Raw genomic sequence first — 13,543 nt, 5'->3', positions numbered from 1 at the left:
GGATGTGGCTCAAGCGGTAGTGCGCTCGCCTGGCATGTGCGCGGCGCTGGGTTCGATCCTCAGCACCACAGACAAATAAAGATGTTGTGTCCGCCGAGAACTACAGAAAAAAAAATATTAAAAAAATTCTCTCTCTCTCTCTCTCTCTCTCTCTCTCTCTCTTTAAAAAAAACAACAACAAAAAAAAAAAAAAAAACAAAAAACCTGAAAGAAGAAACAGATCCTTCCCAGAGCCACAAAAAAGGAACGCAGCCCTACCTACATCTGGATCTTCACCTAGTGAGACCCATGTCGGATTTCTGACTTAAGCAATTTAAGATGATGAATCTGTGTAATAACTTTAAGTCTGTGGTAATTTGTTACAGCAGCATTAGAAAACTAATACAAGTGCCACCGAAGGAAAAGTAACCGAAACTGGGGAAAACCTACCCAAAGGGATTGGCAAAAACAGCATCCAGAGCTTACAAAGGGCCAGGAATGTGCCTGGTCCCAGGCCAGAGTGAAAAGCACAGAAGTCACCAGGTACAGGTACCAGGCAGAGTGCTACGGAAGGGTCTTACCTTAGTAATGACATAAAACTTCCCCTAGACTAAATGCTGCTCTGTCCCCTCACAAAGCTAAAAGAAGCCCTGAATGGACTCAAGTGCATCCAAGAAACTTACCACATCCTAGCACAAAGTTCAAGGGGGATGACAGGGTGCAGCAAGGTGAGACGCAATGGCTGGTATCCAAAGTTACCAGGAGGCTGAGGAGCGGGAAGAAGAAGGGGGGAGGGGGAGGGAGGGAGCACGGAAAAAAAGAAGACGAGACCCATGACGAAGATGAATGGCTTGATGCCAACTGACCTGGACAGGCACAAAGGAGAGACTCAGCAGACAAGGTCATGCCAACAGTCACTGTGACTTACGTCACATATTCAAACACTGCAGGAAAGGTACTGTGTTCACAAGAGGTTCAGGGTAAAAGTGTGGGAAAAGAAAATCAAGCCAGCCAGACTGCCGGTCTCATCAACACGACAACTCTGGACACTCTGTGGACACATAACAGAGCCCCAAAAGGCACAGAGCAACCTGATACGAATGGAGGGAGCACAGACAGATCTGAGTAACGGGGACAGAGAGGACAAGGGGAAAACCAGCAAGACAGAGGTGTGAATGGCCACACTGTTGACCAATTTGACCTGAGCAGCATTCACTGAATGCTCCCTTCAATAACATTAGGATACATGTGTTGTTTTTTCCCAAAACACAGGAACATTTGCCAAGACTGACCATATTCTGAGCAATAAAACAAATCTTATAAATGTCAAAAATTCAAGACATACAAAGTACATTCTCTGACCACAATGAATAAAATAAATCAATAAGAGAAAAATAACTAAGAAAGTCTCAAGTATTTAGAAACTGTTCACTATGCTTTGAAATCATGCAGGTATCACAAAAGGAATACAAAATGGAATTACAAGGTGGGAGGGTGGCCCACACCTGGGATCCCAGTGGTCTGTGAGGCTCAAGTAGGAGGTGACAGTTCTAGCCCGGCCCAGGCAACCCAGTGAGACGCCGCCTCAAAATAAAAAACCAAAGGGCTAGGAATGTGGGTTAGTGGCAAAACACCCCTGGATCAATTCAAAAAGTTATAAAACATGTTAAAATAAGAAGTTATATTGAATTCTGTGGGAGTTTACAGTACAAGTCTATATTAAGAAAGAATGAAAGGGGCTGGGGCTAGGCTCAGTGATAGAGCGCCTGCCTCCCACATGTGAGGCACTGGATTCGATCCTCAGCACCACATAAAATAAATAAATAAAGATATTTTTAAAATTAAAAAAAAAAAAAAAGAATGAATGAATGAATGAAGCCCACACAGTGGTGCACACCTGTTATCCCAGTGGCTCAGGAGGCTGAGGCAGGAGGATTACAAGTTCAAAGCCAGCCTCAGCAATTTAGGAAGGCCCTAAGCAATTTAGTAAGACCCTGTCTCAAAATAAAAAATAGAGAGGGCTGGGGATGTGGCTCAGTGGTTGAGTTCCCCAGGTTCAATCCCTGGTACCAAACCAACCAACAAAGACCAGTGGGTAGAAGATGGAGAGGGAGGGAGGAAATGCTGGGAGTGATACTGGCCAAATTATAGACAATGCAGGACAAATCATTCATAATACACATGACAAGACTATTTCCCTAATACAATATGCAAAGGAGTTTGTGCATTACTAAGACAAACAAGAAAAAGGGCAAAGAACATATAGGATTTCTTAGGAGAAATAGCCCACAGATAAATGGAGGCTGTGCTGATCACTCCTTCAGACCAACAGCTCCATCCACCCTTTCCAGAGCAGAGGGACAGTGTGGTACAATGGTCAGTCAAGGGACTCAGTGCTGCCAGCAGACACCTTATGAGACTGTGGCACAGCCATCAGCCCACATAGAATCTCCCTGGGCCCCTCCACCATCTACAAGTGCTGATGACCAGCACCTCTAGTCACACTCTGACTTGGAGAGAAGCCAGGCACATGGTAGGTTCCGAGAGCATCCGAAGTCATAAGGGCAGGGATGCTGGGTGCTAGTACCCTGGCAGAGCCAGAGGAAAGGCCACTCAAGCCAGATGGTCTCTCAACAGAGACCCTCACACTAGTGCACAGATATCAAGAAATGTACAGACATGTTAAGAAAAATAGGGCTGGGGACATAGTTCAGTTGGTAGAGTGCTTGCCTCACATGCACAAAGCCCTGGTTCACTCCCCAGCACCACAAGAAAGAAAGAAAGAAAGAAAAACCACCAGATGCCCACCACGGGTATGGGTGAATTTTAAAAAAATAAAACAAAACTATGGAAGAAGAGGTAGGAGGTCGAGTTGATGGGGCCTGTCCTACAGAATGGCACTCTTACATGAATGATGAAGCTGTGTCCTCTCGGTTCCACATTTAGTAAATGCCCACTAGGCCCTGTCTGAGGCCCACAAAGTCCTTGTATGAGGGCTCTCTTTGCCACAGAAAGGACTCACAGGAACCCAGGACAGCAGCACAGGCCTATAATCCCAGCAACTTGGGAGGCTGAAGCAGGATAACAAATTCAAAGCCAGCCCCTCAGCAACTTAGCAGGACTCTCAAAATAAAAAATGAAAAGCTCAGTGGTAGAGTTCTCCTGGGTTCATTCCCCAGTACTGCAAAAAAAAAAAAAAAAAAAAAAAAAAACCACTCATAAGTATTACAGCCGCTGCATGTGTGGACACAACAGAAGTATTACCTCACCTGCACTGAGCCCAGGGGAGGCAAGCACACCACAGCCCAGAGGCTATGATGAGCTGGCCTGGAGGGTCAGACATATATGGGGTGGTCATGGACTGCCCTAGCCAGACAGGGAGTCCAAGGGCCCTTTTTCCCTAGCACAGGGACCAGAGAAGAGTCAACTTCTAGAGTCACCAGCAAAAACTTAGGCTGGGTGACTGCTTACCAACCCCCAAGAACACAATTTCTCAACATCATCCAAGTGGAGCTATGTCACTGGGTTCACATACCAACTCCCCAAGCAAGGTGGCCCTCTAGTTTAGTGAAGAAAGCATGATTCTCACGATTTATCAACCATCATTCTCTGACACTTCCCAGGACCTCACAAGAGCCATGGGAGCCTCATCTGGTGCCCCTCCCCAAGGGAATCAGACTCTGAGCTGCACTGGCAGAGAACATGCTTACACTCAAACAACTTAGTTCACAGAAAGAGGGTCCGAGGCCTGGTGTTGCTGATCACAGAAAGCAGCAACTCTGCTTCTCATCTGGGCTTCTGTGGACCCTAGGAAAGAAGGGCAAGCACAGACATCTACCTCTCCAAGTACACACCAATGGCTGTGAACTTGAGCAGGCACATGCCCCAAAGTTCCACCTCTGCCCCCTAGTGTTCCACAGGATAGCAGCAATTAACCTTGGGGGACAGAGAAGTATAGCAAGATTCAGATCTGAAAAGCCACAGCAGCCTGAACATCTATTTCAAGAAAACAAAGACAGCTCAACCCCAGGTCATTCCTCATTCCCATCAGAGACCAAGTTCACCTGTTTACCTGAGGTGTGGGAAAGAAGATCTGCAGACAGCAGCATCCTCAAGCCTACAGGGTGCAGAGACTGTACAGTCAATCACATCATTAGCATATATGCCCATGAAATACCCACAACCAATGATTCCCAGAGGGGAACCCAACTTCACCTCACCAAGGACCATATGCCTACTAAGGGTCTCCTCCAGATGGTCATGGCCACTCAAGCCCAACAGCTCTAAGGCTCAACCCACCATCTTCACCCCTGACCTCCCACAACTGCTACCCCATCTGCTTCTTTCCTGAGTTATCATCACTCAGCTATCTGGTTCAGAAATCAAAACCACCAGCCCCTGGTCCTCCATCTCTCCTACACACACCTCCTCCACTTCGACCACCCCACCATCTTCTTCCAAAGTGGTCTCTGCCTCCTGGACCAGCTCCTCTAAGCTGCTAGTTCAGCAGCTCCCCAACAGCTGCTCCAGTTCACATCCCCAGGCTGGGCTGCTCTCCTTGCCAGGCCCTCTTTCCTTCACTCCCTGATGCTGACCTCAATGCACTAGCGTTTATGGCTCTGTCCAATCTCTAGCCCGAGCTGGCAATGGGGACCTCTGTAGGATGTGCAGAAATGAGCCCTGCACTGCGGCTGTACTGACACTGCAGGAAAATGGGAACCCAAAATCCATGGGCCAGTTCTAGCTAAGCATCGCCTAGCTCTAGCCTTGGCCTGGTTGCTGGACTCCCCACAGCCCTTTCAGTTTGTGCCCTACACTGTAAGACTAGTAGACACTCCTGACTCTGGACAAATCACTTCCCTGCTCTAGATGGCCTCTAAATCATGGAACACTAAAAGACTATGGCCCCAATGCACTGGGAACACTAGGGTTTAGGCTTAGCTTCAGAGGCATAAAAGGAAAGGACACCTCCTCTGAAAAACCCCTCAGTAGGCCACAGAAACATGGACCACCCAGAAAGTAGGGACAAGGGCCGAAGGCCACCGTGCTCCCCACAAGGGCAGGCAGAGACCAACGAGTTAAGTTCCCCCGCAGGGGCAGGCACCCGGGCCGGTGACAGAGGCTCCCCAGGAGGGGCAGGCACCGGGGCCGGCGAGTTCCGAGAGGGACATGGACGCGGATCAAGCGCCTCCCAAGAAGCAGACCAAGGAGGAATTGAGTCGCAAGCTCCCAGGTCTCTTCCGGTAGCGACGCGGCCAAGCCCGTCCCGCAGGGCCGTAGGGTGCACCTGAGCCCCGGCCCGAGAAGAACAGGACCTCCCGGCGCTCGTCGCTGACCTTGGGGTGGCGCCCCAACTCGACTTGCCGCTCTGACCAGCAGAAGGGACAACTTCCAGGCTCTCCAGCTCAGACACCCGAAAGGGCGCTTCCTCAGCGTCGCCGAAGGCACTCCCGCCTGCCCTTTACCTGAGGAGGAGCCACAGCCCAGACGCCGGGACCTGGACACCGCCCTCCAGCCCTGCCTCGGCCTAGAGTCAGCGGAGTGCGCCTAGCCCCGCCCCGCAGCCCTCCGACCAACCGCGTCCCTGCGCGCGACAGCCTGGCCCCACCTCCACGCATTCTCTGCGCTCATTGGCCGGAGGTACGTCCCTCACGCTCTACCCTGCGCATGGCCCCCCCAGCGCGAGTCGTGCGCAGACTCCGCCTCGCGCTGGGCCCCGCCCCTGGGCGCCGCGTGATGGTCGCACCTGACTGTTGGGCGCGAGCGTGGCCTGGAGGCTGGGACACCTGCGGGCCCGGCGCTAGGTGTCCCCTTCACCCCACACATCCTGAGGGCGCAGGTCGGTGTGTCATTGCATCCAGATGTGCACAAAGCCCACAGGTTCACACAAACACGTACCTGTCCAGAAACACTGGGCATTGTCGGGCTCTCTCTCACAGAGAACATCCAACAAACGCCCCAAAGACCTAGGTTGCGGACCCCTCAGCGAATGCATACACACGCATGTCCATCAGAGGTGCACAGTCCAGTTACCAACTGACCATGCAAATCAAGATGGTCAGGTCCCTGCCCTAGGAACTTCTAAATCTGAAAAGAGACAAATAAACTCCTCCCACTTATAGTGGTCACCTCTCCCCTTCCCAAGCACACAAACTGCCCAGCATATATTTCATTATTAAGCACAAATACACAAATGGATGATTGATAAGGCCAATTACAGCGCACGGGAAGTGCTGTGAAGAGGCGTGAGCGGCTGGGAACTTAGAGCCAAGGTGGGAAGGACCCAAACCGCTCCCGCCCCAGGTGGAGGAACGCCAGGGGCAGACTCCCTACTGCAAAGACAGGGAGGCCAAAATCACCTGGATAAGTTCACAGCTCAAAGAAAGGAGTGTGTGGTGTTCTGGAAGCACAGGAAGAGAGCCATTTGAGAAAAAGGAAGCAGCAAACTGACTGATTCCAAGCCTGTCAGAGTGGTTAGATGTGGAAATCAAACCGCCGGTTGGGTGGGGTCCTGGGAGGGCAGTGGGCTGAGGGTCGAGGAGGCAAAGTAGGGACAAAACGTTCTTATCCCACAGCAAGAGAAATTTGACCTGTTTCTGTGGGGATGGAATCCAAGAGAGTGGGACAAGACATAGATGGTCAAGAGAGTTAGATGATAGACATATGGGGGCCTGGTTCAAGACACTGCTAGGAGGGGCTGGGATTGTGGCTCTGCATTAGAGGGCTCACCTAGCACCTAGCACGTGGGGGCCCTGGGTTCGATCCTCAGCACCACATAAAAATAAAATAAAGATATTGTGTCCAACTGAAAAATAAGTATTTGGGAAAAAGAAAAAAAAAAAAAAAAAGACATTGTTGGGAGATGACTCCCAGCAGGCAGGAGAACTAATCAGGGAACCTGCCCAGGAACAGAGCTTTTCCAAGTTCATGCCTGGACTCACTGCCCTGCTTAAAGCCTGTAGTGCTCTGCTCCAAGGCCAAAGTCCCACATGCCCCAGTGGCCTTGTACTCCTCCCATTTATAGTGGTCACCTCTCCGCTTCCCAAGCACACAAACTGCCCAGCATGCATTACATTATTAAGCACAAAGCCCAGCAGGTAATGATGTTGATGGGTTTATAAGGGTGCAGACAAACAGAAGGATAAATAAGACTTTGCAGAGAGGATGGACAGAGCTGATGACCATTCTGGATCTTGCCTGTCACTACTCAGCTTAACACTTGTTGGCTTCCAGCTGGGTTCTGGCACAGGTGAAAGCCAGGAAGGTGAGGGAGGGGTGCAGCAAGGATGTACGGGCTCCTGGCTGGGGCCATGCAATTTTCCCTTTAGTCTCCAGCTCTAGAAGCACAGGTTTTGTTGTTGTTGTTGTTGTTGTTGTGAATGACTGTGAATGACTGGCATTCTCCTTCCTGTGATCAGAAGAGGCTCCCTCAGTCATTTTTGTGGAGACCTCAATATTGCCCCATCCTCGAAGTAGCAGAATGTGTCTTCAGGCGTAGGCGAGCCTTCCTGCAGCCCCAGGGGTCGAATTACGCTCACCTGTTCCTTTGTGATCCCACCCTTTTGCCCTGTTTGGGATAGAATGTTCCATGGACATGCCCTCTGTGTGCCCCTTCTCTTGCTCTGCCTTTGGGTGTGGCCTCCCTAGATGTCAGTCGCCCTGCTGACAGCAGACATCAGGAAGCTGGACTCACCCCCTGACACCTGACCCCTGGCCTCTTTTGAATGGCTTCTCCTCAGTAAAAGGGTCAGCACGTGCTGGCTCTCACTCCTTCTGTGGACCCTTAAGGTCAGAGGAGCAGTCACAGGACCCCCAGAGAAAAAGGTCTCTCTGTCTCTTGTGTGGTTATTTTGGGAACCCAGTTCCCCTGGAGGGGCGCTGAGTGTTTTTGTAGTGAGGAATGCAACATGTTTTATTTTGTTTTTGGCTTTCTTTTTTTTTTTTTTTTTTGAGAATTTTTTAATATTTATTCTTTAGTTCTCGGCAGACAGACACAACATCTTTGTTTGTATGTGGTGCTGAGGATTGAACCCGGGCCTCCCGCATGCCAGGCGAGCGTGCTACCGCTTCAGCCACATCCCCAGCCCCTGTTTTTGGCTTCCTTAATGTGGTGCTGGGGAATTGAACCCAGGGCCTTGATGCATGAAAGGCAAGCACTCTACCAACTAAGCTATATCCCCAGGCCCAGAAGCAGCAGTTCTTGAGGCTATCCACCTTCACCTGACTTCTCATGTGCCCCAGCCCTTCTAATTCCTGGGTAACCAACCCACATTAAATTCTCAGGAGTTGTCTTTTTCTAAACTCCAGATCAGCCATAGGCCAGGTAGTATATCCACATTTTCTATATTCCAGGCACTTTGTCAGGCAAGGTGGGAATATCAAGCATGAGCCTTGAGCCTTGTGTTAGGAATCACATGGGCCCGGCAGTGCCTACCTGTGATCCCAGCAGCTCAAGAAGGCTGAAAAAGGATCATGAATTCAAAGCCAGCCTCAGCAACTTAGGGAGATCCTGTCGCTAAATAAAATATAAAAAAGGCAGGGGATTGCCGGGCATAGTGTGCACACCCATGATCACAGCAGCTTGGGAGGCTGAGGCAGAAGAATCACAAGTTAAAGCCAGCCTCAGCAAAAGCGAGGTGCTAAGCAACTCAGTGAGTCCCTATGTCTAAATAAAATACAAAATAGGGCTGGGGATGTGGCTCAGTGGTTGAGTGCCTCCGAGTTCAATCCCCAGTACCCAAAAAAAAAAAAAAGGCTGGGGATGTTGCACAGTGGTTAAACCCACACTGGGTTCAATCCTTGATACCAAAAACAAACAAAAAATCTAATGGGTTGCATGTAGTGGCATAGGCCTGTGATCCTAGCCACTTGGGAAGCTGCAGGAGGATCAGAGGTTCAAGGCCAGCCTCAGCAACTTAACAAGAACTGTCTCAAAATAAAAATGACTGGGGAATGTTGCTCATTGGTAAAACACCCTTGGGTTCAATCCAAAGAAAAAAGAGGGGGTAGGAAGGGAGGAGGAAGAGGAAGAGGAAGAAGAAGAGGCTCATGATCCAATAGGGATGAGAAAATGTGTCTGATCAGCCCAGGCCAGCCTATTCCAAGGCCTCTACTACTTGCTCACCACATTCACCCATCCATCTCAGTGCAGGAATGATGCCAGCCCCCAGACTCACTGGGCCTATACCACACATCAGGCCCTTGTGGAAACTCCCAGGCTGCCCACTGCCTGCTGCACCAGACTATCTGGCTCACAGCTGAGAAAGTTCTGACATTTGGGCTTGGGCTCTGCCACTGCTGGGTCTCAATTTCATCGTGTGTGAAGACGTGTTGTTTAGTTTTGTTCAGCTTTACAATCCTGGCTGTGAGCTGCCTCCTGTGGAATGGGTACCTTAGAGTGTCCTTGGGTGGGGCAGCTAACATCACTGTCTAGAGTGGCACTTGGCAAGCAGGCACTCAGTTGTGCCAGTTACTGCTCCTCCTGACAGTACCAATGCTCAAAGGACTCTGGGGGCCAGAAGAAGGGAGAGATGTTGGCCCCTATCTGCTGGTGAGTTGATGGTCTCGGAGGGCCCAGGCCCAGGGCAGCTTGCCCTAGGGATGTGTGGTCAGCTTACAGAGAGCTCCAGCTGGGAGGCTTCCCGCACCAGTCCCGTGTGCTCCCCCAACCCGGCCTGTTCTGGTGCAGCCACAGGGGGTGTTGGAGGAGTCACAGCTGAAACAGCAGCCGGCACACGTTCCCCCCTTTTTCCCTGCCTGTATCCTTGGAAGGTTGGCCCTCCTGCCTTTGCCCCCAGAGTCCCCAGTTTCTGTAAAGGTCTTCAGTGGCCAACACATTCAGAGTGGCTCACAGAGGCCTCACCCTGGCTCTAGCCCTTGAAGGGGGTTCTCCCCACCTCAACAGAGTGGCACCACACATGACAGGACCGGCTGATCCAGCAAGCCATTCTCACAGGGGGAAGGTTCTGAGACGACACATGCTTTGGGGCACAATGAAGGTACAGTTCTAGAATCATCCATTCTAGAATGTGTCCCCAGCTTCCCAGAGCCTGTGCTCCCCACCCAGTCTATAGGTGTGTTAACCTCCCACCTCCAGCAAGTCTCCAGAAACTTGGTTGCTGCCTCGAGGGGTGCAGCTCCTTCTCAGTCCCCTGCTGCCCCAGCCTTTGCCCTTTGACACAGCTTGTCTCACCCTGTGACTGAAACTGGCAGTGAGCTGGACTGCCACGCTCTCTTGGTAGCACCCTGCCCTCCATGAAGGGCAGTGGTAGGCTCAGATTGGACCACAGAACCTTCATAGAACAGGTGCGAGAATGCATGGACAATGGCTACTTGCTCTCCTCCAAGAGGATCGGCTCTGGAGCATTCTCCAAGGTCTACCTGGCCTATGCCACACAGGAGCGCATGCAGCACAACCCCAAGCTGTCATCTGACTTGCGGGGCAAGCACCACACCATGGTGAGGCAGGCCTGTCTCCTTCCTGTGGGCTCCTTGGGGTGCCTTCTGCCCCCCACAACAGTCCCCTGTCCTGAACCAACTCAGGCACCTTCTAGAAACCCCAGTTCCCTCCAAAATGCCTCCCCCCAGGTCCTGCTTCTTCTGGGTTTTCCCATGACCACTCCCTGTTACCAAACCTTGGACATATAAGTGCCCAGGAAAAGGACAGGGAGGTCAGCACCGTCCACAGACACTGTTTACCCAACTACACCTCTGAGAAGTTCAGCAACGTGTACCAAGGACAGTGAGCCTGTCCTGCCACAACCATCTACTACCTCCCACAGGTAGCTATCAAGATTGTCTCCATGGCTGAGGCCCCTGTGGAATTCTCTCAAAAGTTCCTGCCCCGTGAGATCTCATCCCTCAATGCTACCTATAAGCACCTGAACGTGGTGGGCAGTAGTCTTGACAAAGCCTGTCCTATTCTCCCCATCCTCAAGGCCAGGCCTTACCATACCTGCTGCCCAGCATGGCCTGTCCACCTCCCCAACTTTTGACCTTTAAGTCTTTAGGCTTAAAGCCCAACCCCATTCCAAACCCCAGATCCAGTACACTCCACAGTCCCTGGACGTCCTTGGCCCAACCCCTCCTCAGGGTAATGGTGGTGGGGGTCTGGCAGGTACAGCTGTATGAGACCTATCAGAACAGTCAGCGCTTCTACCTGGTGCTGGAGTTGGCTGCCCGAGGTGACCTGCTGGAACACATCAATGCTGTGTCAGACTACCGACACTGCCCGGGGCTGGAGGAGGAGGAAGCCCGAAGGCTATTCTGGCAGTTGGTCAGCGCTGTAGCCCATTGCCACAATGCTGGCATTGTGCACCGGTAAGGGTGCCACCTGGCCATCCTGCCCACCTTGAGTCCCCTTGAGCCCAGGCCCAGCCCCACCTTCCTTTTCCCTGCAGGGACCTGAAATGTGAGAACATACTCCTGGATGATCAGGGCTTCTTAAAGCTGACAGGTGAGCCAGGCACTGCCCCCAAGCCTGCTCCACTCCTTCACTACAACCTTCAACTTCTTTCTGCCAGTCTCAGGCAGGCCCTACACTCAACTATGACCTAGCCCTGACCTTTAGCTCTCTCACTGCAGCCGAAACCCACTGGCCTAATCCCATAAATGCCTTCTGCTCAGCCCCACCCTAATTCACCCACTCGGTGCCCCTGCCTTCCCCAAGATGTCAGCGCAGACCCATATCCTTCTGACCCATGGGTCCCTGACCTGTCTTTCAACTGCTGTGCGGCCCCGCCTGTATGCCCCATGCAGATTTTGGCTTCGCCAACCACTCAAGCCTCAAGAATTCACTGCTGAGCACCTTCTGTGGCTCTGTGGCCTACACAGCCCCAGAGATCCTCATGAGCAAGAAGTACAATGGTGAACAGGCCGACCTATGGAGCCTGTGAGTGCCACCCCACAGGCACCTCTGCATGCAGGACCTAGGGGAGGGCTGGGAAGGGGCACCACCTAGAGGAGCCTTTGTCTCCAGAGGTATCATCCTCTACGCCATGGTGACTGGGAAGCTGCCATTCAAAGAGAGCCAGCCTCACCGCATGCTGCACCTCATGCGCCGTGGACCTATCTTCCAGCCTGGCCTGTCTCCAGGTGAACACCCCTACCTCATGCACCACCCCCCCCAAAAAAAAAAAACCAGTTCAGGCCCAGAGAAAAAGCAAAGACCAGTGCGCCAGGAAGGGTCAACCAGTGCAATGGAGAATGATCTGGACTCATCTTCCACCTCATTTGGAAGTGCATGATGGGGAAGCTGGGCTGGGGGAGGGCTTGACTGGGCACCAGGAAAGGCAGTAGCTCCACCAAGCTGGTTTGAGCTCAGAACTAATCCCAGGAACACCACCTTGCCTCTCTTTGCTCATCTCCCCTTCAGTGACACATGGACTTTCTCAGACTTTTGCCAGGACCGAAATGGGTTGACCTAAGTGGCCTCCATTACTGGTGGTGGTGGGCATGGACCAGGGGTGCTGGGAGACAGCTGGTGGGGGCGGCTGCAGGCCACAGCTGAGTTTTTGCCTGCAGAGTGCCGGGACCTCATCCGGGGACTGCTCCACCTGCGCCCACGTGCACGCCTGGGTCTGCAGCAGGTGGCTGCACACCGCTGGATGCTTCCTGCTGTGCACACACTCTTCCACTCGGTAGTGGGTCCCACATCAGGTGGGGCAGGGTCTGGGGGTGGAGTTGGGAAGCAGATAGTCCTCTACACTCCATCTGACTCCACTGCTGTCAGTTTCAGAGAAGCTGGCGGGTTCACAGCTCCTAGAGCCCCAGGAGGATGCAGAGCATGGTGCAGACTCAACCTACCCAAGGCGGCAACAGCAGCAGCACACCTGGGAGGAGAGCGCCTTGGGCCTGGCGCTCAGGACCTCCAATGTCTTCCCCAGACAAGAAGCAGGTTCTGCAGGGCTGGGGCTCCGGTGCACCAAAGCAGGGAGCCAGTCACTGTCTCTGTGCTCTACCTATGCTGTCAGGAACATTCCTGGGCACTACATGATCAATTGAGGGTGGGTGGGTGGGTGGGTATGGGCAGATAAAATGTTTATTCTGTGGAGCTGGGAGTGCTGCTGTCTTAATGCAGGGAAAAAGAAATGGCCTCCAGCTGCCTCCCTGGTGGAGGCTCTGCCACCACTTTCTGGGTCTCCCAGTCAGGGAAAAACCAGCACATGTATCACACTTGCCTAGGTTGCTAGGCTTTAATGGGGGCGGGCTAGAGGGCACCCTGGAGAGGGAAACCAGTGTCACCTAATGAAGCACCTAGCCACGTCAGAGAACATGAGGCAGTGCAGTCATGGGTTTTGGTGAGGTGGAACGGGGCCTGCAAACTTCCGGAAGCTAAGCGCCTTCATCAGGGTCTCTTCACTGGTGAAGAGGGAATAGCACTCAAGAGTCCCACGCAGGGGGCATGAGGCTCAGGAAGGAAACAAAGTGGGGTGAAAGCCACTATAACTGCTCCAAACTTGGGGGCAAGGGGAACACATATGAAACTAGGATAAAAAAGCATGCCAGGCCCATGTGGGTTAGGGCAGGGGTAGATGGTGGTGGGAAGAGAGGCTTGAATGGGACA

The 13,543-nt window shown here is 52.2% G+C and overlaps 2 protein-coding genes across 6 annotated transcripts in view; one reads left to right on the top strand and one right to left on the bottom strand.

Moving 5' to 3' along the window:
- Positions 1 to 5,516, bottom strand: part of Mroh1 (maestro heat like repeat family member 1) — a 73,393-nt gene extending 67,877 nt beyond the window's left edge. For all 5 annotated transcript variants that reach the window (XM_076836096.2, XM_076836098.2, XM_076836097.2 and 2 more), the window contains exon 1: positions 5,316 to 5,516. The gene's annotated coding sequence lies outside the window, so the exon portion shown is untranslated. The remainder of the gene's footprint in view (positions 1 to 5,315) is intronic.
- On the top strand, positions 5,149 to 12,981 carry LOC143381992 (testis-specific serine/threonine-protein kinase 5-like). The gene is made up of 11 exons (XM_077105570.1): positions 5,149 to 5,222; positions 5,511 to 5,619; positions 9,468 to 9,529; positions 10,221 to 10,437; positions 10,761 to 10,868; positions 11,096 to 11,298; positions 11,379 to 11,434; positions 11,737 to 11,869; positions 11,957 to 12,072; positions 12,502 to 12,636; positions 12,716 to 12,981. Exons 1-11 carry the CDS (start codon positions 5,149 to 5,151, stop codon positions 12,979 to 12,981), a joined length of 1,479 nt encoding a protein of 492 aa, XP_076961685.1.
- Positions 12,982 to 13,543: the final 562 nt, after the last annotated feature.

This window comes from Callospermophilus lateralis, chromosome 16, assembly GCF_048772815.1.
Source record: "Callospermophilus lateralis isolate mCalLat2 chromosome 16, mCalLat2.hap1, whole genome shotgun sequence".
NCBI classification, from domain to species: domain Eukaryota; kingdom Metazoa; phylum Chordata; class Mammalia; order Rodentia; family Sciuridae; genus Callospermophilus; species Callospermophilus lateralis.
Note: the sequence above shows the minus strand (reverse complement) of the source record. Positions and strands in the feature narration are given on the sequence as shown.